The sequence below is a fragment of the Sardina pilchardus genome, chromosome 11, assembly GCF_963854185.1.
Source record: "Sardina pilchardus chromosome 11, fSarPil1.1, whole genome shotgun sequence".
Classification (NCBI taxonomy): domain Eukaryota; kingdom Metazoa; phylum Chordata; class Actinopteri; order Clupeiformes; family Clupeidae; genus Sardina; species Sardina pilchardus.
The window spans coordinates 28108698-28134911 of record NC_085004.1 but is presented as its reverse complement, the minus strand read 5'-3'; the positions used below and the strand labels follow the sequence as shown (position 1 = coordinate 28134911).

The window sequence follows — 26214 nt, the reverse complement described above, 5'->3', positions numbered from 1 at the left end:
TGGAGGAGGAGAGAGGAGATGAGCGGGGAGGGAGGGAGGGCTGGATATTGGGTTGTCGAACGCAGCATTGGATGATATCCCTGTCACATGACCTACCAGGGACTCTTACTGGTTGCTGATACATAGGGCCATGGAACAGCATACACTTGCTCTCTCTCTCACATACACACTGTCACTCTCTATCTATCTTCCCCCCCCTCTCTCTCACACACACACACACACACACACACACACAGAGACTTTACACAGACACACACAAACACACACACGCATGCACGCAGGCACACAGGCACGCACGCACGCACGCACGCAGTCCTGACTCAGAGAACCAAATGCAGGAGGAAAAGAGTTTGACCCAATTTATCTGCCGCCATAATGGCCCTGTACATCATGCCCTGCACGTACAGTACGTATGTATTCTCAGCCTCTGGCTGTGCGCTGCACTCACAGTTGCAGGTCCTGGACGGACAGCGGAGAGCCGTGCAGGTTGAGGATGTGCGAGGACTCGGAGGAGCTGCTCAGCTCGCCGTCGCGTCCAGCCTTACCGGTCAGCTTGTACAGGCTGGAGCAGCTCAGGGCCAGCTCCAGAGCGTCCATCCAGCAACGCCCTGGGGGCAACATTTCCACACGCTTAGTCAATGACCAGAGGACGCATGTGTACACACACACACACACACACACACACACACACACACACACATACAGACAAGAGAGAGAGTGAGTGGGAGAGAGAAAGAGCGAGAGTGCTACAATCATCCTCTCTCATTCTGTCGCCCACCCTCTCCATCTCTCAGCACCATAACAGCACACCCACCATCTGACCCCGACGCGGCCCTGAATATCAGGTGGCTGCTGGGCAGAGGCTGTGTGATGGAGCCCACATTCTCTCCTTTAGGACCCTGAGGAGTGGGAGACACCGTCAGCAGGACCACACCAATGACATCATATGAAAGCCGAGGCAGCAGAGGGCAACACAGACTTTTAGTGGTCAGCTCAATATGATACAATACGCATCATCATAATATATGGGTCACAACACATTTCACAGAGAATGTAAAAATAGAGCTGGAAACATTACACTCATAATTCAGCAGACAAATAATAATAAAAATATCGGAATATTTGCTGTATAGTCAGCTGTATAGATATTTTTGCACAGCCTTACATTTTAATAAAAAATATTCATATTTGGCGGCAGTGGCGATACAATATATTGCGCAAGTGGCAATACGATATATCAATATATTGCTAACACCTATATAGCACACCTTCACAGCCCAGATGGACTGGTCCAGCGGGTGGTACAGTTTGAAGCAGAAGCCGTCCTTCTTGGAGGGCCTCTCGATGAGCTTGCAGGCGTTGAGGAGGATGGTGCCTACCCAGTGGTCCACCTTAGGGGACTTGTAAATGAGAAGCACGCCAGGCTTCAACACGCAGAACAGCTTGGTCCAGCTCTTCAAGGTCCCGCGGATCTGAGGAAGTTCACAGAATGTTCACTAAACAACAAGTTCACAGAATGTCCCGAGAAAACACAACAAAGGAAAGAACAAGCAGAAGTACAACAATTGACAGCAACATAATAAGTTATGAATTTCTTCACCTTTAACCAGTTGGACATGATGACAACAGTGGGGTCCTTCAAAGCACTAAAAAGCTCCTTTGCTGCCCGCTTTTTCTCCTGACGATAATTCTTTTTTTGGACCTTTGAATCAAACACATACAGACATGTCACCATCAACCATAATAACATTACCCCATTACACCACAAGATGGCAGAACATGGCTTCATAATATCACAATGTACTGTTGATAAGGCATCTGCTTGATGTGATTGCAAATTACACTCAATTACACAATTTTTTATTTATATTTGTATTCAACACAAATACAACATTTACAGTCAAAGGCACCCACCTTAAGAGACTCCTTTCGATCCAGTTTTTCCACGGGACTAGAGCATTCTTTCTCATGGCCATTGAAAACCTTTGTTTCAGACTGAAAATATATACCAAAAGCTACATTAAACAACCAAAGTTAACTTTTAACTAAAAAAGAACTGTACCAATATAATGTCACCTAATATCATGTGGAGTCTGATGTGAACTCTTTAGTACTCAGTAGATAATAGAATCAGTAGGTAATAATCTAAATAAAATGTATAATTGATTAATAATTATATTAATATAATTGATTGAAAAGGTCTCTACTAACTGTTATGAAGTGGAAAACCCCCACAGAGTCCAAACTAGGGTACTGTATGTCTAATAGCCTCTTAGCTGAAACCTCAGACACTAAATACAAGACACCAAAAACCTAAATGCTGACCTACACACTGGCCCTAGCAAAATCTTGGAAGTAAGTCCAACCGCATGTGATTGATATGTTTGTGTGTGTGTGTGCGTGTGTGTCAGCTTGGCGGAACTTCAGTGAGCGGTCCCTTACCTGTGTCTCTCAATGCCCAGTATAGCTCACTTTTCACCCCTGAGCAGCCCAGGGCTTTGGTTCTTTTAATGTTCGAATTGTATGGTGCTTGTCAGACAGAAATCCAAATTTACACAAAAACGAGACAGGTACAAGATCGCCTCGCTCACAAGTGAGGCACAGGCCACTCTCCAAAGGCCTGACTAATTGTGAGCCATGTAGGTGTGGAGAGGTGTTCATTTCACTAATAAGCCACCGGTAGCTAGACCTGTCAATCAGTGCTTCCCCTACCACGTGACCTCACCTATCCTGACATAACCCTGGCTCCTCTCAGGCGGAAGGGAGCAGACCTAGCGGGGAAATCAATCAGTCAAGTTGCTCTGCTGCATCCATCTAATCACTGTCAGCCAGAGAAAGTGCTGATATTCCTGACACTTTTTACAGTCAAGGAGGCCAGAGCTGGGCTTTTTACCCACAGTTCATAATTCACGGCATCAAGACGCCGCATCAATATATTAACAAGTGACACGGCACGACCACAGTACATTAAGGAGAGCTGGTAAAGTCATGAGACATCGCAAGGTGATAGATCTTGTTTTTTAGTACCTTATTTGAGGGGGACATCGCAGGACTGACGTTATTCTTGAGGTTTGCTGTGCCATCCTTCTCCGTTTCACTGCCTGTAACGCACCACAAAACAACACAAGAGATGGGTGAGTCATTTGCACTACTGCAGCATCAGTAAGTGTAAACCCCCAGAGACGGATGGGCTTCAAAATGGCATTCCCTGTGAGACACAACAAACACTGTAACCCAAAAACAGATCAGTTGAAAGATTCTTTGGATCTATGACTTACCTTATGTAACTCATGAAACCCCTCCCTGAAAACAAGATTTACTTGTGCTTGATCTGATACAAACTCACAGGCATATAGGAGACTATAATTCCTACAGTATGATTTCAGAAGTCACCAAATATTCCCCTACATTTCCTATGTTGCTTCTGCATTGCCTCTATCCCTCCTTATGATCAGATGCACAGTGCATACAGTAAAAACAAACGTTAGAGTGTTAACGTTAGAATGTTAACAAGCACTTTTAATATACTTGATGTGAGAGCCCAAGCTGATTGGACACTTGTCAGCGGGGTGGCGGTGGGTCTGAGAGAGAGTGGGTGACATAGAGAGGAGTTCAGTGGCTGTGGGCTCAGGTGTCCTCCTTAACCGCTCCTCTGAGCTCGAGACGGACGACAAGAGCCCTACAGCCTCGGGGCAGCCAGGAGATAAACAAGAGGGTCTCTCTCTCTGTCTCGCTCCCTCCCTTCTTTATCTCTCTCTCTCTCTCTCTCTGTCTTTCTCTCTCTCTTCCTCCCTCCCTCCCTCCCTACTTGTCTCTATTCCCAGCTGCACTTGTTAAAGACTCGGCTTTGAACAAAGTACAAAGCCTCAATGGAAAGGAAAAACCCACAAGAAGCAACAACATGTTGTATAGGGCTGTTGGCCAAGCTGAATGATGGATGATGCCTAGGCTATAGCCAGTCTTTTTCAAGTTTGTGTTCTACACACACACTGCTGAAAACACATGCAGGTTGGAGGAACTACTAAATGGGCAGTTGAACAGGTTATGTCATCTCTGTATTTGTGGATGTTGGAAGGCACATAAATTATTGATATCATTATAATCATTGCTATTTTTGTGGCATCACAGCATTGTTTGGAACTTTCTTCCCAAAAGACGTGTGGGTTGAAAAACCTTTCTGAAATATGTGACAGAAAAATTGCAGATCCATGTTAAAGGTAGGGTATGGAATTAGCTTTGTTGGCCATTTTTGCAAAATCACTTGAAATCCTATTCCTAACCCACTTATAGCCACTAAGTTGGAAGCACTGAAATGGAAATTAAACACGTCAATCATCTGCGGAACGGGCAGGGCTCGAAAAACTCCAGCCAATAGAATTCCTCACCCCATACCATCATTTCACAGCTCGTTCGTCAATCTAACGTCTTACTCCTCTTCCTACTCCCCCTCCCCACCGCGCGCGACCCTTTCGAAAGCTGGTGACCGCGAGTCAGTGCTGAAACGAAACCAACTGCCTGCTGCTGCACGTCCATGTTCCCCTCTTGTTGTATGTGTCACTTCATTTCTATACAAACTAACTAAGGCAGCGGATACCTACGGAAACTCAATCACCCACGCAATAAATAAGCTATGTAGCAAAAATTACATTTTACCATGACACGAAGAGTGCTGTAAACATGAAATCGAAACTTAACAGCTTGGAGCTACGGTGGAATAGGCGAACCAACGGGGCAGCACTAAACTCGGATATTTCAGGAGATAATCGCCCTGGTAAGAACAAACCAGATTCTGTTCAAATATACACACTTATGGCTACTGAACCATATGTACTACAACCCTTTGGAGGTGAATAAAGAATGTAATTGGGGAAGTTGATGTGAGTGATTGTATGGAGACTAGAGCTCATAGTGCTGTAGACGCCAGGATGGCATTTCATTTAGCCTGGCTCGCTCTCGCGCTGCACATTTGAATTGTCGCTCGTGCATGGAGGGCGGGACTTCCGTCCGTTTTGCTAATTCCGTACCCAACCTTTAAGATATTTCACATGAGACCCACATTCTAAACATACTTTCAACAGGTGCACCTGTTTAAATTCCGACTAACACCAGTTTAGCATGTCTTTGTGATCGTTTTGCTGCCTTAAGTCATGTGCAAGTACGGTACATCCTAATATGTGCACAGCCAAATCTGTGACTTTCTGCAACTGATATAGGGATGTATACACTAACAGAGACCTATGGCTGCTATATAGTGCTGGTAGAGAGAGAAGTTACCGTAGGTTGGTAGGAGAGTTCCTAGTTTACCTGGACTGAGAGGGTAGATGTGATGGTCTCCGTCTGAGAGGTTTCGCGAGAGGCCACGTGGGTCCACCTTCTGCGGAGAGGACACAGTCGGACACAGAGAGAACCGCCGACGGCAAGCATTCTGCTCCTTCATCTTCTCCGCTGGATTCGACTTCTGGGAGACAAGGGGGAGGCATGTCACGACTACGTCTGGACTGAGGAGGAGTCAGCTGTGAGTGACAACAGTCAACTGGGTTTACTGCATATTTAACCAACAAACACAAGTATCTGGCATTTGGAACATTTATTTAATCAAAATGTTCCAGATGCTAATGTTCAAAATGTTTGATATATGTATCAAAAAGTTCACATTGTAAAAACCAGGAAACCAGGTTTTTCATGGTTGTAAGTTTAAATGGAAGATCAGGGATCATGGCCACTAATCCAAGTGATCGCTGTTTCCCATGAGCTCATAATCATGCTTATCCATACATCTGGCTTGTGACGCAACACAGCACACATGCAGCTGCAGTGGATAATTCAGCTCAGCGCAGAAGCGGCCATTACTGTCTCTGCGCTAAAACCAAAACCCCGTGAGTGACCTCTTCATAGTCCACTTCCGACCGTTCGACACCTGTTAGGCGCTTTGCGATGACCGTTAGCCCAGTCGCTCATCTCTCTCTCTCCGCTCAGGCTTAGCATGGTGCTCACGGCGAAGCCGGCATAAGCCCGTGTCATAGATAACACCCGAGCACATCTGCCGGTGTCAGTTTGGCAGGGATGCGCTCTTCTGACATGACTGAGTGGGATCACTGACTTCTGCGGGGGGAACTCGAGCCTCGCTTGCCGGATGGAGACTTTATAAACACACCGGCTATATTGAGCAGGGCTGTGTGTGTAGTCTGTGTGTGTGTGTGTGTGTGTGTGTGCCTTCGTGTGTGTATGCGTGTGTGTGCCTTCGTGTGTGTGTGTGTGTGCCTTCGTGTGTGTATGCGTGTGTGTGCCTTCGTGTGTGTGTGTGTGTGTGTGTGTGTGCGTGCGTGTGTGTGTGTGTGCACGTGAGTGCTGGAAGACTGGTTGGGGACTGAGTGCTCACGTCTCTCCAGCCTTTACGCAAGCTGGATTTAATGCTTTGACGCACATGCTAAGAATATGTATGCAGTCCATACATACAGCATACACACACTATGCCCACAGAAGGGGCTTTATAGGGTCTGATATGGCGTAACATGGTGAGCCCTCTTTGATCTTACTCTGATGGTAGGACTGGATGGGTTTATTGCTAAAAGCACCTGTATGTCTATGGGAATGCGCCAGGCGTGTTTGTTGTCACCCGCAGCTGTTGAGTCCGGTGAAAGCAGACCCGGATGCCTCTCATCTCATCTGATGATTATCTCTATGCAGATGCCTGAGGATGCAGAGGCTCTAGACCCGTTGCCAAGGTGACAAACCAGCAATGGGCATGGACATGATGCATGCATGCATGCAGATGGAATATGGACTTGGGGGGGCAGTTCAGATGGAACAACATATTCAATGAGCCGGTCTCGTCCAACTTTCAAACAAACTGCGCTAGTTTTCAAGTCAAGTCCATTGAGCTGTATGCAGCAATACACACAGTGGTTTGAGCAGTTTGCCCACACTTTTATTATGATTATCCTTTCAGATCGATCACACAAACATAGGACACCTGAGGAAACTCCTCTAATGGAGGGGTCTGGTTGCTCTCCAGGACTGGCCACAAAATACAGAAGCTCATAGTATGCAGACAGGCATCACACAATGACTATGCGCAGGCTGTCCATGGGCTAAACATCCCTTTTTGGCCACTGATCTACTGTATAAAGAATTACTATTTAATGTTTATTCTTTATAGATCAGTGCCTTTGGCCTACAGGTCCTTTTCAGAACTGGCCTGCGTTTCCTCAATGACCCCAGCAGCCCTGTGTTTTAAGGCCTGGCCTTTTGGCAAGAGTAACAACAGATAAAGAGAAACCCAGAGGAATGTCATTCTACTTTGCTATATTCCTCCATGTGTGGGATCTGTAACAATGCAACATTTCAGCGGAGGTTTCTCTGTGTTCAGGTCCAGGGCAATCCTGACAGACAGCCAGACAGACCACTGTCACGGTCGCATAAGTCCCCCCCTGCCCCTCCTCCTACTTCCCATAGCATTCCACTTGCCACTATTAATAATGTAGGAGAGGCAGAGAGTGCTGTGCAAAATTCAGAATATCTCCTCCTCAGAGTGAGACTTCAGGCACAGAGAGAGACGGAGGGGGAGGTAGGGAAAGAAAGAGCCAGAGAGAGAGAGAGAGAGAGAGAGAGAGAGGGAGTGCTAAAAATAGAGCCTGATGCAGTGGAGGTAGCCTAGCGCAGAGCCACAATCAGCAGCCCCGTCCTGCACTGTGACAGAATGCAGTGGAATGAGGCTGGCTGGGGCATCAGCATATGCTCACATACACACGCATCAGCACGGAGGCCCACCTGACACAGCTCTCACTCACGTCCCCGGAGGCCAGGGCTGGCCAGGGCAGGGCAGGGCGGGGGTGTCAACGCTAATGCTAATCTGCTAATGCCAGTGAATGGACAGGGAAGCGCTTGGCCTGCACATCTGTGCCCTTGCAGCTGGCCTCTGGGTCCTCTTCAAGGGATTATACAGGATCGAACCCACACACAGACACATACATGCACACACACACACACACACAAACACACACACACACGCGTGCGCGCACACGCACAAACACACACACACACACACACACACACACATATGCTGGCACAGCTCTCATGACTGCCAACGGATATGAACTTAGAACTTAAAAGCCACCCTGATTATCACATTGAGAGAAGGGTAACACATAACCAGAAAGAGAGAGAGAGAAAGAGAGCGAGAGGGATACAGTATGTACTGTAGGAAGAGGAGTAATTTAAGTTCCTTATCTCTGGCCTCTCTTTAAGTGTCCACATCCGGGAGGGGTATTAGGTGTTCAGAAACTATTTCTTTTAAATCATGTTTGTATTCCATAACAATAAGTTAATACAAACCCATTAATTCACTAAGATACAATGCCTTCCTATTTGTTTTCCAATCTGAGAACCTTTTCCGTCCCATACCGCAAGAAAAACATGAGGAGGGTTCGGGGACTGTTTACATTCTACCTACAGCACACATCAGCTAAAGTGATTGTGCATGATGGATAGAACTGCCACATCCTTATAGTGGCGCTGACTTTATGGGCCACTTTATGGGGCCATAAGAGGACCTACTGACTTAGCAACTTTTGGCACTTTTAACATGTCTTTAACACGTTCTTCCTCCATTGGATTACCCATAATTCTAAGTCAGGCTCTTGGCACGTTCTCATCTGCACTCCAAACGGGGCCAATGCAACACCATGGTGATGCTGAGTGTGAAGCACCTGGTTCCTTTCCCCCAGTCTGTAAACACCTTTGTAGTGCACTCAGAGAGGAGTTAATGACACGAGAATAATTTAGCACTGTTAATGCCTACCGAGCTACAGCAATGAATATCTTACAATGGAATCATCCGCAAAACAGATACAGCTTATGAAATGAATGCTTATTATACTAATTATAAATGTACTAAAGACGTGATAATGGAGGACACTTGGAAGGCGGGGGGCTCACTTTGTTTTACTAGCACTTTGGGGATTTAAACGTAACAGTGTAACATCATCACATTTTCTAAGTTGAGAACAGAAACCACATTGGCATCTGGTGCAGAAAGCTCAGTGTGAGCAATTGGGAATTGTGCACAAAATGCTGGCGTGCCAGAGGGAGGGGGAAACACCCCGTAGCCCCTATACCACCGTACAACCTAAATGCTGGAATATATTTAGCAATCTATTTCTGAGCAGAGGTCAGTATGCTGTGCATTGTCTGCTGGTCAAGGACTCTGGAGACACATAGTGGAGAGTAATCCACACAATAACAGACAGATATGCTGGCAGAAAGAGATAAATATTCCCCACTGTGTGGGTGGCCGTGGAGTGTCAACAACGTCCTCCAGGCCTTTTTTTCAACGGCTCTCGTCTGACACAAGCCACCCTAGGACGGGCTGACCCACTTTCCCTTTCCGACGTGTCTGCAGGTTCCCCTGGTCCACTCCACAGGGAGGGAACGGGAGCGTGTGTCATGAAAATGACAAACAAACAAACAAGAGACAGACAACAACAAGCAAACAGATGAAGGGGAACAGCAAACGCCAGTGACACCTCACAAGGCTCCGAGCTGACAGTCAGCAGTTGGCCACATACACATCGAACACTCACCAGCTCCTGGAAATCCAGAGCATTTGGGTTTCTATACTCATGTGGTGATACATTGAGCACTGTGCTTCTCTCCCAAATGCAGTTATAGTGAAATTACAGCTCCATTTCATATTGGCATTTAAATAGTGGCCCAGGACCCAGTGGACTAATAGGAGAATATATCCTTTACTAAGTAGGTTTGAGCAAATGTGCAGTCCTGTGCGCAAATGGTGCACCAAAAAACACAATAAAATTAAAGGATAAAAACTCTACATCAGACAGAGGCCTTAGTATTATGTGCTGTATTGTGGTGTAGTGTGACTCATCCCAAGAACTGTCAATCAAGACACTTGCACTCTCTATTTCCGTGGCTTTCTCTTCCTCTCTCCTTTGTTGCTCTCTTTTCTGCCGGCTCTAAGTAGGCATTAGTGTCTATTCAGAGAGCAGACTCTCTCCTGGGATATGTGACAAGAGTGGACATTTAAACTTTCCACACACTGACCAAGTGAATAACCACACGGCAACAGCTGCTCTTTGTGTGACAGGCCGAGTGCACACACACACACGCGGCAGACCAAATGAACGGCTGACTTAATCGTGGAGGATCAACACCTCAGCAGAGAGGGCATTTCCTCTAGCTGTGTGAGGATGTAATCCTTCATCTCTCAGAGTCCTGTATTTGACATGCACATTCATTCCTACACACTGCTCTGCAGAGAGAGAGACAGCATGGTGAAGTGTGGCACTTACTTTTAGCTCAGAGTCTGCTAGGGAGGGGGTCACAACTCTCGCTGTGGAACAGATCTCAAAAAAGAAACAAACACGTCCTCCCACCAGGACTCAAACAACCGACAGATCCCTCTCAAGCACTCGAGGAGACTGCTTAATTGTTTCATCCTCTGTAGACTGGGAATGCCTTGCGGAAGTTCTGCTCTCGATATGAACTACTTTTTTTGTCGTAGAGTGATGGGATCTGGGGACTGCTATTTTTGGAGCTGAGGGAATGACCTGTAGGAAAGTTCGAAGATGACAGAGTGGTTGTATGAAGGGAGTCCTGCTTCAGAAAATCCTCTCCTCCACTAAAGTCAGTCACCTCACCCTGCCTCCCCCCACCCCCACCCCTCCTTCCATGTGACTTCCCATGCAGCGAGCAGGAGGCCTGAGAACTAAATCCACAGGGGACTGAAATGTTCTGCTACACAAGGGCACATCAGAAGAGTTCTCCCAAATATAATCTGGAGCATATACCCAGCTGAGCGTGAGAGCGAAGGAGAGAGGCAGAAAGAGAAACAGAGGAGGGTGAGGGTGGAGGGGTGGGGTGGGGGAACTGGAAAAAAAATGAAATGAAAAAAAGAGGGGAGGGTGTCGTTTCCAAATCAGTGAGGCTTGCGTAAGTGAAAATCCATATCGGTCACACATTTAACCCAGATAGAGGTTATTCAGGGATGTGTCTATTTATCCGCTTGTCCTTTTGAAGTTGGTCCGTCCGAAATCCGGCACACACCAATCAGCCTGGCCAGAGTCAGGGGACTGACCTGAGGGCCAGGGAGGGCAATCTGAGAGCTCTCTCCGCTGCCCGACACCGAATCTCTCCTCTGCTCTTAATCCAGAAAAATGAACACACGCAAAACACAAATACTGTACATCTCTGCTGACAATCATTTACCAGCTTTATATTCTGTCTCATTGTCTTGAACTATCAATAACATCCAGAGAGAGGGAGAGAGAGCGAGAGAGAGAGAGAGAGAGAGAGAGAGAGAGAGAGAGAGGCTGTTGAGGATAGCAGAGAGCAGGTTTCCCACTGCCTCTCCATCCTGATAGGAGGTAGATAAAGAGCAAGAGCTCGCATAACAACCAGGACGGAGGCCGGCCGTTATCGGACTCAGTTTCCTGAGGAAAATGGATAGAGGTGACAGCTCTAGGGAAGATAAGGGCTGTATTGTCTTACTCAGGTAAGCACATTCTCACTGCCTGTGTGATACTGTGACGGGGACTCCAGAGTCACAGGCAGGTAAGTGTAGCAAACAAATGAAACCCATTTGGTGAACTCTACGTGACCAAGAGGGAATATTACAGTGGTTTGCTTGTAGCTGTCATTTGTACCAGTGGATTGTTTGATACAAGATGCCATTGGCAAGATGCCTCATTGCACTGCACAGCCACTTTAGGTCAAACTGAGAAATTAGTAAAGAACTGCAAACTTCAGGGGACTTACAAAGTAAGGAGGAGTTAACACTTTATAAATGTGTCGTTTCACATCTTGCAAAAAGCCCCGGTCACTTTGCCGTCTTAAGGCTGCATCCACACTGATACTTGCATTGGATAACGGGTCGATCCTATACACTCATACTTCTCCGATACCATGCATCGATACCACTAAATTGCACAATTTCTCTTAAGGCATAGGAACATAGCCATTAATAGTAGTGTAGACGGTAAACTGTTACTATGCTGCCATGTGTTACTTAGCTTAGTTTAATCTTGCCTTGCTGACTTCAAAAACATAAAACTAGCAAGATGTAAGAAACTACAATGACTCTATAGCTCAGCTAACCAACACATTGACATGGCTGAGCTTGGCTGGTGTGTCAGTGTAGATCTGCTCAAGTCGGAACATATGCTCCAAAACCAAAGAGATTTCTTTGTCGCCTTGGACCACTCCTCTGCTAACACTGCCACAACAGGTGGGGTTCCCCAAGGGTGTAAAGCAAAATAAACGCACTCTCGAGTAAATCTTGGTATTTTATTGACTTGAAAGCATGAACCAAGACGGACGCGTTTCGGCTAACAGCCGTCCTCAGCGTCTTGGGGAGGATAGGACAGGTGTAACTAATAACAGGTACAGATAGGCTACGTCACCAAATTGCCAATTAGGCGCACAAAGTCATAGCAAACACTCTGAATTGTATCAATAATGTGCCTAAATAGGACAATATGCAAGTCAACAATTATACAAAATAGAAAAAAAAAATTTAAATTAAAAAAAATATATAGCAAAATATATTGCAAAACATGAAATAACAAACTCAGAGGAAGCACTGTAGGGCCAGTTCTTCATTAAGGCCACCAGGTTGGACTGTCTGCAGTTCATGAATCCAAAAGGCCTCTCTCTGAAGTTGGGGTTCCCCAAGGGTTCATCCTGGGACCAGTCCTATTCAGCCTCTACATGCACTCACTGGGAAACATCATCAGGAGGGTAGGATTGACTTTCATAGTAGTGAAGATGATATCCAACTTTATATTTCCATATTCCCCTGTGACACCAGTCTTGCTGATAATCTTGAGTCAGTGTATCGACCAAAACAACTTGTGAATGACCAATGACTTTCTACACCTGAACATAGATAAGACCTAATCATCAGAGCTAAGACCTTGAGAGAAATTTTTGGGCATTCATTTAAAAACTCTGGCACTTAATACCATGACTTCGCTAGAAATCTTGCCGTTGAGTCACATGTCAATAATGTTACTAGACTTGCCTTTTTATAATCTGATGAAATTGAAGTGCAGCCTTTCCTCACCCAGGCAGATAGAGAGAAACCATTTCCTGTGTATTAGCTGCATTGTGCATAAACTGCAGGACAGGTTTTTTTTATGTCAATTGTAATAACCCCTTGGTCAAATCACTCAATCTACTAGCATCTGTCCAATTGCCAGACATGACTTTACCTTAGGCACCATCAAGACCACTAAGATCTTCAAACTTGGTTGTTCTTAGGGTGAGGAACTGTTTTCTAATTTATTGCCTTTTGATGCTAACTTTATTCTTATTTTTGTGGTGGAATATTGGTATTTCTACTTGGTATTGACAAGTACGGTACACACTCCTGCACTCATACTCAGTTTGAAAACTAATGGCATTGGTGCATCCCTACCCTCCATCAGCTACAGTACAGCATTAGACTCCGTATGACTGTTTGTGCTTCACCCTATCTAACCTCCCTTCTCACCCCCCCTACGTCCGTCACCTACAGTATGGCTTCATCGCCACTTTCGGTTCCAGCTAACCCCTATCACTGTTGGCCTAGGCTCAGCCAAAGTGTGTTTTGAATAAGATAACAACAGTGTACGCCACTCCAGCCGGCATGAGGCATGAGGTATGAGGCATTTCACGAGGATCACTCCCTCAACCATAATCCCTAACTACTATACATACACCAGTGAAATATGCTTCATCACCTGGTTTGACACATGAGTGACAAATATTATTTTCACAGCTTTATGCGTATATACTGTATGAACATTATTAACAATTCACAACAACATCTAAACTGCTGAGTCCACCAATTAAGCTGTGTAAGACATATATTCAACAACTACAAACTCAATACAGGACATGGTGCAAACTGCAGAGGCCTCATGAATGTAGATGTATGTGATGTGAATACATTACACATAGCCAGCAGTCAAAAAAATCAGCTAAAGATTAGTACAACCAAAAAAATTTACATTGTCAGCCTTTTAATATGCTCCACCTTGAATAATTCAGAGGTTACAGCATGCCTCCATTGAGTCTTTGATATATTGGTTACAATACTTTGGGGTAAAATGAAAGTCAATGACTAATAGGGTTGGGTACCGACCCCTGTCCTTTTACCGGTACCGACCGAATCACGTCGGTATTACCGGGTATTGCTTCACGTGAAATTGAACGGTGCTAAATTTCGGTACTTTCATGTGCATCAGGAGCGGAGTGCGCCATCTGACGTCATGTCTGAGTGTAGGCTAAAGTTATGTCGGTCTCAAAAATGAAAGTGAATAGGCTAACTTAATATGCACCATTTAAGCCTGCATGTATTGCACCAAGAGCAAGCATAAATTAATCAAAATAGTAGGCCTATCCCTGGTAAGAACTTAAAATAAAACTGAGAGTTGACGGAGTGCAATGAAATGCACCCATCTTCTGAATCGCGAGTGAGCTGAATCCATTCAAAACGGTGGAACAGGAATTTAAATAGTTCAAAGCATATGTCACAGAAAAATGTTTGAATGCTATTGAAATGTATCATGGCTAGATGATAATGATGTCTTAACAGCATTAATAATATCTAGGCTATTAGCCAAATTCGCGCTGTATTTGTCGTGACAACAGTTGCTCTAAGGATATTGACCGTAGCCTTTGCTTTTGCGCTGCTCCAAGCAGTCAGCAGATAAGAGATGGTCCTAAAAAATAGAAACTATGTCCTAACCACGATGCGAGCAAACATTAACGATACAATTCGTTTAATTTCATTGCTGTCAATTGGAGTGTCCTGACAGCAAGCAACGCGAGCAGCGCGATGTTTTGAGAGAACTTTTGTTGTTGGTATAGGTTTCTATTTTCTCCCTGTCGCTCGCTTTGCCCTGTTATTTTGAATGAGACATATGACTCAAAACGGCATATTTAACGGATTCACTCCCCCCGATGCAATGCTATAATTTGATTATACACGTTGTAGGCCCACGCAACAGTTTGCTGGTTAGCCTACACATAGTTAATCTGACAGACAGACTATGCGTAGCGTTTCAAGGTGGAATAATGCGCTGCATCAAGACGAGCTACAGTATAAATTCAAATTCACGATGGCATGGAATGTTTTATTAGTCAAAGGATAACCGAACGACCAAACTCGCCAGCCTACTACTCACGTTAGAAACTGACTGAAACGAAGTAGCCTAATTTAAACAACAGAACTGGAGTGGATAATAATCTATAGCAAAATGTATTTGGCCTGGATCCGCCAGGGATTCCCAAACTGGAACGCACCTGCTTCTAGGAGGGCTATGGCGGAGAGGTGTTAAAAAACGAACTTTTAAAATATTTTGTAATTAATTAATGTATAAATGAATAGCTTCTAACCCATTTGTAAACTCTATAGTAGGCTATGTTTTCATTAAAAAGGGGCGGCTTATTAAACATGATGCCTGGCATACCGCTGACCTAGGCTACTGTTAGGCTAAATTACACAAAACAAAGATGGATTGCTTTTTTCATGAACATGGCCTAAAATAGCTAAATCATCATATAAACCAATGGACTAATTATGTTTGGGTTTGATGGAGTCTGTTTAAAAAAACTTTCACCATCCATTGTTCATGTTCATACTTAAAAAATGAGAGGGGTTTGTATTGTGTTAAAAACATTCTCAATGTATAACTTTGATTTTGTGCAACTTGTAGTTGATACAAACAAGGTGTTACAGATTCAGTAAGGGTAAGGTACCGAAAAAAACTACCGTTGAATACCGACACCGAACCTCAGGCACCGGCACCGGTACCGATATCGGTTCAAATGCGATAGGTACCCAACCCTAATGACTAATGGCAGATATGTGTATACACAGGACTTATAATATTGATATAGTTATACAGTAGATATAGCTTTTTTATCTTAATGTTATGGAATATACATATCTATGCATGCCCAATGCCTTTACAGAGATGCACACACATAGTATACAGTCAATACAGTAGTGAAAACACACATACACTTATGTACACACACACACACGCACACACACACACACACACACACGCACACACACAAAGGTGCATACTTGCCTCCGACATCAGAGTGTCATTCTTCTGTTTCATCAGGGACATTTAAACTCATCTATGGCAGTATCTGGTCATGTTCAGCCTGATGTCAGGAGAGAAAGCACACTTTAAAACCACAGCCACAACGACTGCCTCCTACTTAACTCATACTCTACTTCCTCTGGTCTGTTTGTGAGAGAAATGAACCATTTGAACCTGAGTCAGAATACAGGAGAGTCAAGTGGAGAGAAGGAGCAGACAGACCAGATAAGAATCCTTTGCACTTTGAAACAAAATCCTTCTACCATGCTGCATAACAGAAAAAAAAGCAAAGAGAACATGTTCCATTGCCATGGTAACTTCCTACTTCTTCCATGATCAGGCCCTGACTATAAGCTGGGCTGACTGGCAGTAGCTGCTATTCTCCTTGGAGTTTTAGCCCGGCCTTATTCTGCTCACACAATGAGCATGAGAATGGCATCTGGGGATATGCACACAAAGGCCACCCCATAAAATGTCACATACACATCTGTCTTCATCATATGATGTAAACGCCGTACAGTACATCACGCTGACCTCTAAACACCAGCTACATTTTAAACTATGTTACTGTATGAGGTGCTCTGATGAATTAAACATGGGTTAGTTAGACTGCATTAGTAAGCAGAAAGGCTTTGTTATGTGGGCGATCATTCTAGACAACGCATACTGAAGCAGGGGCGGAGTGGGACACTAAAATCCACCGGGAATATTCTGACCACACCGGCCCCCTACCCGCCGCCAGCCCACTGCCGGCCCAACCCACCCATGCCTTGAGCACGACCACCTTCCGTATATTATAAACACAAACAAAATGTTGGCTAAATGTAATATAGTCAATCTATGAAGGTCCAGGTCCAGACTTCATGTTTCAGTTTTACGGGCATTTGAATGCAAAACATGCAATACACCATTTTTACACTAAATTTCTTGGTTGGGAACTGTATGTCCACATATACTGTAATGTTCACATTCAAAAGCATTTTACATCTCTACCTTGCCCTCTCCTTGGGCCTGCTCCTCTCACTGCTCCTGCACCTCTCACTGCTTCACTGCTCCTGCACCTCCTACTGCGCCTTTCACTGCTCTTCTCCCTGGGCCCATTGTTCTTACTCTTCCTCATCCAAACATTACAGTATTTGTCTTTTTATGTTTCTGTTTCCAAAAACATCATCTCCTCCTTTTACTGTGTATGTAAATGTAAAAAGTAACCCCTGCCACTGAGTGTAAGACAAACTGGAATCAGCTGTGGTTGGCCCAATTTCCCCAACATCATCTGTGTGCCAGTTATTCAATTGTTTGTTTATTATCAGCTGAGATATATTGTTTTTGAACTGATACCATTGCAGAAGCAGAGGTTACTAAGGTTTGGAATTGTTTTAATTATTGTGGGATGTCATGTGTTAACATCTGTAAAATAATAGAAAAACGATCCATCATTTTGTTGAGAGGTATAACTTGTTTGTTAAGAAAATGTAAGCATTGTGGAAATGTGTTCACTGCCTGCATATTGTGCGAAAACGACATGAAATGTGTGAATGGTAGCCTATGGCCACAATGTGTTTAGAGTTTTGAAAACGTGACAACTGTTTGGACAAACGCTATGTTAGTCACTGAAAAAAACTGTAAGCCATTGATTCGTTTGAAATTTAGGCTACATGAGTTAACTAGCTTGTGATATTTTCCATCTAGCAAGTAGCCTAACGTAGTTCAGCTTTGCGTCAATGTTTTTCATTCTGTCAAATTTACCTGTACTCGTAATGGCTGTGGACTAGGCTACGGATAGCCTAAATCTGTTTTGAGCATTTAGATGCATGCTCCTCCAGCAGTCGCTTCTTCTTAATTCTGCCTTTTTCAGCTCCCTCTTTCTCTTTCCTCTTCTTGCCTTCCATATTAATCAAGCAAACACCTGCTAATCCGTTCACTATCAAAACGCTACTTTCACGAAGACAGGCTAAAGGGTCATGCCATTAGAGGAGGGGCCGCTCATCTATCCCCCTACATTTCTGTAATAGACTTGACCTAGCAAATGTATTTGCCATTCCCAGGAGGCTTTGCTGTTCTATTTTGAATTTATTTGTGACCAAAAGAGTTAAATAACACTTTTAATGATATGAAGAATTAAACGAAGACACCCAAGGCTACCCACAAATGCACTGATGGGAGAGAACTGAGATGAATAGGCCTGTGAATTAATATGTAGGGTAACCATGACTAAGGTCGCAACTAAATGGTTTAAATAGTGGTTGGTTTCCATTAAATAACAATTGACGATGAGCGATTTCAGGGGATAGATGCACTTGTGAAAATATCTTCTGATGATAAATGTTCTAGTGGCCGCTCAGGCACATCTTGGGCCAGTTCAAATGCAACATCAGGCCGGCCGGCCTGGCGGGAAATGTCCCGAATCTCCCGATTACCACTCCGCCCCTGTACTGAAGTGTTTAAACTGCTGATTTATAAGCTCAATCTCTTTTCTAACTGGCGATCGAAATAAAACCAACAAGGGTTTGAAAAGCGTGTTTGTCAAATACAAACGTGCCCCAAAACAAAAAGACTTTCCTGACTTTAAAAATGTTCTTTTGTGTCTCTCCTCACACTGCTATCTCAGACGTTAAAATCAATAGTAGCCTGCGGCGGACCGGGAGGTTACGCCTCGTGATGAAACTTTCACAGCACCGCAGGACCAGACTGCCCGGCACTTAACTGGGTAGAATCAACTCAGTTGGTGGTCTTATCCAATCAAGGGTGGAGTCACCTGAGCACTGTATAAATGCCAACTCTTTCTCAGGTACACAGGAGAGAAGTAAGATAAGGAGAGAGAGAGGGAGAGAGAGAGAGAGAGAGGACTGCAGTGGCCCTGAGAGTCTGTTGCCCTTGCTAGACCACAGCACAGTTCACACTCGCCACAGGGCTTTCATAAACTCCTGCATGTGTGTGGTATGTGTGTATGTGTGTGTGTGTGTGTGTGTGTGTGTGTGTGTACGTGTGTACGTGTGTGTACGTGTGTGAATGTGTGTATGTGTGCATTTGTGCACGTGGCTATTTTGGTCAACTTCTCTCCTGCTCCTTCCTCTTTATAGCCCCTACTGCTTGGAGTGGGAGAGCCCAAATGAGCATCCAGCTGATCGGAACTCAGCATGGAAACCGTATGGCAAGGCAAGAATAGCAAGCCATTTCTCACCAACTGAGCATTTGACAGAATTCAGGTTAATTACAGTCTCTTGATAGATAAACAATGGTTGGTTTATGCAAAGCTGATAAAGACTGCCAACACCACGGTGAGCTCTATTAGTCTTCTAACAAGAATAAAAAGGTAAACTTTTCTGAATTTCTCATTCCATGCCATTTTAGGGCTGTGGGGACAGGCCTTTTGTGTGTGTGTGTGTGTGTGTGTGTGTGTGTGTGTGTGTGTGTGTGTGTGTCTGTGTGTGTGTGTGCGTGCGCGCGTGTGCGTGTGCGTGTATGTGTGTGTGTGTGTGTGTGTGTGTGTGTGTGTGTGTGTGTGTGTGTGTGTGTGTGTGTGCGTGTGCGTGTGCGTGTGCGTGTGCGTGTGCGTGTGCGTGTGTGTGTGTGTGTGTGTGTGTGTGTGTAGGAAGGGGGCAGTGGCCTCTTTTCCACTTTAAGATCCTCTTTCCTGGTGAGTCCTGGCTGCGCTGGCTGGTGATCCCCTCTGGCGTGTAGTGCACTGGGTACTGTAAGGGAGACTGCCTGGCTGGCAGGTGCCGTGGCTATTGTTCCAGCCCTGTCAGAGTCTCAGAAGGAGAGAGGGCCGGTGTTGTTCTGCTCTGATGTGCTCATGCAGGCCAGCGCGTCACGGACGAGGGAGCCAGCGGTGGCGTGCACGACGTGACTTCTCACAGCTCAATCAAACGGCGTCAGCGCGAGACAACACTACCTAACAGTTCTCCCAGCAGCACAGACACACACACACACACTCTTTCTTGAACAACAGATAAATAAACAAGAAAATAACATAACGCGCTACCACACATCAGAAGCACGTTCGACGCCTGAAAAGGCCTCTTTTTTTCACACACTTGTTGCCTGTTTGTTATTCATCATGTCCAGGGATGTTAGGCGGTGGTACGCTATGGGGAATGGTGCAGTGGCAGTGGCAGCTGCAGAACTTGTAGCGTCTTGTAGCGCAGTGTCCCTGGAGCACAATCAGCTCCCTGCTGCCCTACCGCCGGCTGGGCCCAGGTAATGAGGCCTAGGAGGGATGACAGCCCTGGGAGGGTCAGCACCTCTGGTGTGAACAGCGATGTGCAGTAAGGTCTAAAAATAAACCTGAAGAAACGCACGGCCTGTTCTTTTAATGTCCCAAGGAACAATGTGGGTCTGCAATGACCCTTTTTTAGTGCTGTAACTCCTGACAGTTGAATAAATAAATGTCTGAGTCTGAACTAGAGTGATCCGAGACATTTATCTGGTAAGATAGGTCCCGACGATTTAAGCCTGGTGATGTTTGATCGCGATTCAATGTTATCTTTTTGGGAAATGATGGTTATGATTATGCTACGTTTGCATTTCAGGAGTCAAGGGAGATGACATTTTTGTTCAGTAACAAAACAGAAACGTTCTGAGAATTAGAATGTCACCAAGCAGTAAGACACTGTCTTCAATACTATTTAATCCTCACTTAATCGTAATCCTCACTTCTCACAGAAACAACCTATCCTCTCCCCTCACCCTGTGCATTCACACACTGTTCTCCCCTGGGCTGTGAGGGGCGCAGGTGGTGATCTTACAATATCCTCTGCTCACAGTTCCCTTTTCTCCAGGGGACTCACCCTGCAGTGCACACAAGCCCTTTACCCAACAGAAAACACACACAGCTTCCATTTGCTCTCTACACATACCACTCTACACTCTTTACACCTTGGAAGAGCCTGCCACCATTTCATCAGGGAGAGAGCTATGGCACTGAAGGTGTCGTGCTGGCTGGCTGGCTGCAGTGAAGGCTTATTGGTGGCTATATGTCCCCCTACCCGTGCATAAGCAGGGTCGCCACAGCCCAAGCTATAGGAACACGACAACCGGAAGAAAAAACACTGATCTGATGGGTCTTGCTGTCGCATATATACGTTAAGATCATATGATACAGATCAGATGAGGTTTGAATTTTTGAAAGTCATTTCATGCTGAACAGACTTAAGGTAGCTTTCTATGAGCAACATACTGTACATAAGCTTAATGATTTGTAATAGAGCTTAAAGTGTGGACATAATATTTCATGACCAGTTTGACTGAAGACTTCAATAAGCATTCAGCACAAACACATGGGCAAACCATGATGAGTAAAGAGTAAAAAGAAAACTATGCCATGACCCCTGGTCCCATTCTGCTCCCAGTAAAACGGAGCAGGTAAGCTAAGTCCTCGAACCTCAGACGGCACGGCCCCCGCGTCTCCAAGTCTTTCTGTTCCTGTGACACCTCCCAGCGTGAGCATCTACACAGCGAGCACTGTTTACACCAACACAGTCGCTCGAGTGCGGCCCCTATAAGTAAAGCAAGCGCGTGTGTGTCCCAAAAATACAGGCCGTGAGCAGGCTTAGCCCATATCATACGCAGCACTGGGTTATGTCATCCTCTGCTCTGCTCTCCTCTCCGCTCTTCTCTGCTCCACTTATGGGCTTTTTTGGATCACATTTAGCAGAGCAGCGCAGAGCTACAGCACAGAGCGCACAGAGCGCACACACACACCACAGCACACGCACACACACGTGCGCACACACACACACACACACACACACACCACAGCACACACGCACGCACGCACGCACGCACGCACGCACACACACCGCAGCACACACACACGTACGCACGCGCACACACACACACACACACACACACACACACACACAGCAGCAGTTCCAGCAGCACACCCAGCCACAGCGCAAAAGTAAGGGCAAAAGTAGGACAGAAAGACTCTGACTTTAAGGCTCAGCTCAGTTTGCCCATGTGAGTGTGGCACACCATTCATAAGGAAGGTGGGGCAGACTGGCAGCACTGGCAGGCAAAATGTGTGGAAGGTGCGCCAGGGCTGGTGCGAAGGAAGAGTGTGGATAGCAGTGATGTATGGTCTCATTACATGTGCTATTACTGTAATACCTTACACACATAGAAATGAAAATGATGAAGGGATTGTTTGTTTTGTTTTCACATTCACACAACTGTTACTGTATTACTGTAATAGGCTCTGAAATACCTTTAACCTACTGTACTGTATAACAGATAAACATGGACAAGATACCTTACAAATCACTAGGCCTAGTAACTGACTAGCCCAAGATACAAGCCCGGTATGACAATGAAAATCTGATAATATAATTGTTCAGTATACCATCTTAGAACCTATTTGCCATGTACCTGTCCTGAACACACACTGTGGGCTTTTTCAAAAATGGATTAACATGGTACAGTACTTAGCATAGCAATGGTAAAAGCTAGGCTAGCAGCTTCAAACTGAAATCTGCTCAGATTGATCCACTCCATCACATAAACCATGTTTGCAGTCTGAACCATCTAAAATTGATTGTGTTAGCTTTCACCGTTAGACTGAATGAAGCGGTTAAGTTCAGATATCAAATTACTGTGTCAGCCTACTATATGACATCTTTCTACCCAATTCCACAATGAATATGAAGTTCAGGAAGGAAACCAAAACGTCTCGAGTCCCTCCTCTCGATATTATTGATGTATCTACTATCTAATTAAGCAGTTATTACAGCACTGAGCACTAAGCTTGAAAGCTGAACAGCTCGCAACAAAATGGGTTTATTTCCAACATTCTTCAAATAATGTCTATTCCAGGGTGATCTAGCCCATGCCAGGATCTTTCATGAGAAGCACTCCTGAAATCATCACATCCAAACAGCTAATCAAAATCACTGGACTGCAATATTGAGATGGCTCTGTCCACCAAAATGGAGGCACCAATAGGCTACATAAACAACACCAAATTGATTAGTTAATCAATAGTAAAATATAATAAAATATAATAATCAGTTAATCTATATTTTACACACTTACTATATAGAGTAGTCATGCCTATAACATGTAAAAAATAGTGCATGATGTGTTTCAATGCTTGTGAACTGTTTGCTAAATCAGAAACAGGACATACAGAAAGCACACTAATGTTGTCAAGCCATATTACTGTAAAAGTCTAGCTTTCATTGTGTATTTCCCAATCAATGCTTTCAAAAAGTAAAGGTACTATCTATCACAAATAATGTAAACAGACAGTTCATGGCTAAGACTACCTTATTAAAATTGAGCGGGGCTCTGAACCTTTTCCAAGTCCTCTAATTTGGGCTCTGATTCTTCCCGCAGTCTTAAAACTGCAGTGTTGCAACGAGAGCCTCATCTTTTATGCAATGCAAGAGTGTCTTACATATCTAAATCCCCAGCCAACGGAGGTGAAAACAACCCAGAATTAGGTGTGCTTGTGGTCACAAATATACTGCAAAAGTGAGACACATGATAGCTTTGCACCAGTTCCTCCTTGTATGAATAACTGCCTCTCTCTCTCTCTCTCTTTACGACAGCTTCATTCAGATTCTGTTCCCTAAATGTAGAGAATTCTCTATTATTCTGCACTGTTCTGAGGGGTGGTGATTCTGTGCACCTTTCATTCTCGGATGGTTAGTCCATTTTAGGTCAGATGTCATACTATAAGTGAAGTTCTAGGTTTTAAAATCAGAAAAATATATTATGTGTTTGGCTGCAGAAGCTCCATCAAATGTGCTGGCATGGACATGGAGTCCATGATCACAATGCATCAATGTTGCGCCATCTGACCAATCACTATAATCAATACTGACTCCCCTACAGCGGACAATTATACCAGATTCAGCAGCATGTATTCCTAAACAATTCATCACCAATCACCCCTCCTATTGTTACAGAACAGGCTCTCTAGGGCAGCGGTGGCAGAATCTTAAGCAGACTTGGTTACTGGGGCTTACTGTACAATCAGCTACCTAGGACTTAAAGAACAGTGGACATATTGTACCAACAATGACCAATTCAGACTCAGATTCAAACAGAACAAGAAACAGTTGTTAGTCCACCTTGCTTGTACTGTCTGGCCCCATTATGCTAATACCCTGTATAATCTGGATAAATAACAATACCCAAATTGACAGAGATATAGTATAATACTGAAAACAAATGTTGGATCATTGTTAGACTGTTACTGAGCATACCCTTAAGCACGATCAACCCCTGAAGGGATTATAATTTTCCAGCACTTGGGCAGAGAATTAATGTCATGACTTAATTTGCATTTATCAAAATGACTCTAAAGACAATTAATTAGAAGTTCTAACCTATTTAACTACCTCCCATGAAATGCATGTAGGCTTATTATCAATGTCTTGCTGGTCCTTAGTCTCAATTCATTGCTCAGTAAGCTATACTATTGAGTTATCAAAGTGAACTAAACATGTCTCACTGCACGTTCAATGCATTCCATCCAAGTGTTAAGAGGAACGTCTGTGGCCACGTTTCTCCTTGCGTTTTCAATGCATATTAGGTAATCCCTATTTTTTCCATACATATTTTAATGCCCATGGGATGTGACGGAAATAGAACAAGTTTGAGGTCTACGTAGCCGTCTGGTTTTGACAGCACGTCTGACTGTAAAACCGTCTACAGTAGGGCTACATGAGGTGTGGGGCTACACACAAAATATATAGCATTTACAATACCGACAAAAAACAATTTACAATTTGACCTAGACATACAGCTGAGCTGAGATGGTTAACGTCACTCTTTTACATAATTCGTGTTGAATTATGTATTCAAAGACTGAAACCCAAGCAAAGAAACCACAAAGCAGCAGCATTGGGAGATGGAGAACTTCCACAGATGCATCGTTACGAAAACATGGATGTTAGCGCTGCCTCTGCATTACAGAAATGTCATGAATGTATATTTGATTAACTGCAACATGCCATATCCCACGCCACGCACCGCATGCAGATGATTCTACTATGACCGCTATGCAAGATTACACAAAAGTGGTAACATCAGTCAGACGTTATAATGTTAAAGCTGCAGCTGGGTGGTGTAGTAAGCTACAGTGTGACTATCTTACAATCACGTAGCCTATAGCCTGAGTGTATGCGTTCACGTCAAAAGCAATTCATCATTTAGATACAGAACTCACCTGCTTCAATTTAAAGATGTCAAGGAGTTTCACAGAATAAAGCGATAAGGAGATTTGTTAAACCATGTTAACTCCTGTTGTCAGCGCTGCGCGATATGTTTCGGTGAGTAGACCTCATTTGCGTCACGCTGGTCTGGTGTGAAAAAATATCATTGAACTACCATGTGCCACCCTCTGCCCACCGTCTCCAGCTCCAACACTGTCTTGCTTCCTCACAACTACATAAAATAGCTTGGGGCCATTAGGCAATGCAGCCAGTATTACGTTCGCAAACGAATATTATCTTACCTCACCACCGATCACGCGAAATACAGTCCAAAGCCAAAGGGAAAGGTTCCAGAAACCACGGTGACGTAGCAGTTGATAGAAGTTGCTTAAAACCGTGAGATGCAACACGAGAGCCAGACAACGTGGGTGCCAGTCTCTCAAGTCCACAGATGTGCATGGAGGAAAGTATCACTGGCTGTCTGGCCATGGAGGGGGCGTGGTGATAAACATGGAGCGGAGCATGGAACGGGGATGGCGACGGATGGTATATGTGATGTAGGCTACTGTGAAAACCGTACCGTGTTTGTATGATGGTGGTGCCATTGCATGGTTAGGCTACATAAGACAGCTGGCATCTCTATCAAGTGTATCGACAATCTGGCACGTTACACACGAATAATAACGACACTGTAGGCCTACCACAGATCACAGAATGGACATTGAATCACACAGACAAAACAAATGAGTAAAGTCAGACAGGTAACATGCATGAAAATTGCAATTTGCACAATAATGTTGGTGTGTTACAGTACAGGCAACACTGTTGGAAATAGCAAGTAGCCTACATAAGGTTGCTGATATGCTGGAGAAGGACATCATAGGAAGCACAATTGGGCCCTTGACAGCACCTGTGTTTCAGTGTCAAGTCAACTC

General features: G+C 44.5%; 1 protein-coding gene across 5 annotated transcripts in view; it reads right to left on the bottom strand.

The window, feature by feature from the left end:
* LOC134095181 (oxysterol-binding protein-related protein 5-like) overlaps positions 1-25712 on the bottom strand; it is a 36661-nt gene extending 10949 nt beyond the window's left edge. Inside the window, exons 1-9 of one of the 5 annotated variants that reach the window (XM_062548583.1) lie at positions 25587-25712; positions 16101-16179; positions 5305-5458; positions 3028-3101; positions 1915-1995; positions 1601-1702; positions 1269-1472; positions 815-899; positions 449-608 (exon numbers count right to left, since the gene is read on the bottom strand). In XM_062548583.1, the coding sequence (XP_062404567.1) occupies positions 449-608; positions 815-899; positions 1269-1472; positions 1601-1702; positions 1915-1995; positions 3028-3101; positions 5305-5458; positions 16101-16142 (902 nt within the window). In that variant the 5' untranslated portion in view covers positions 16143-16179; positions 25587-25712. The other 4 variants (XM_062548581.1, XM_062548582.1, XM_062548579.1 and 1 more) reach the window with 4 other exon arrangements.
* Positions 25713-26214: the final 502 nt, after the last annotated feature.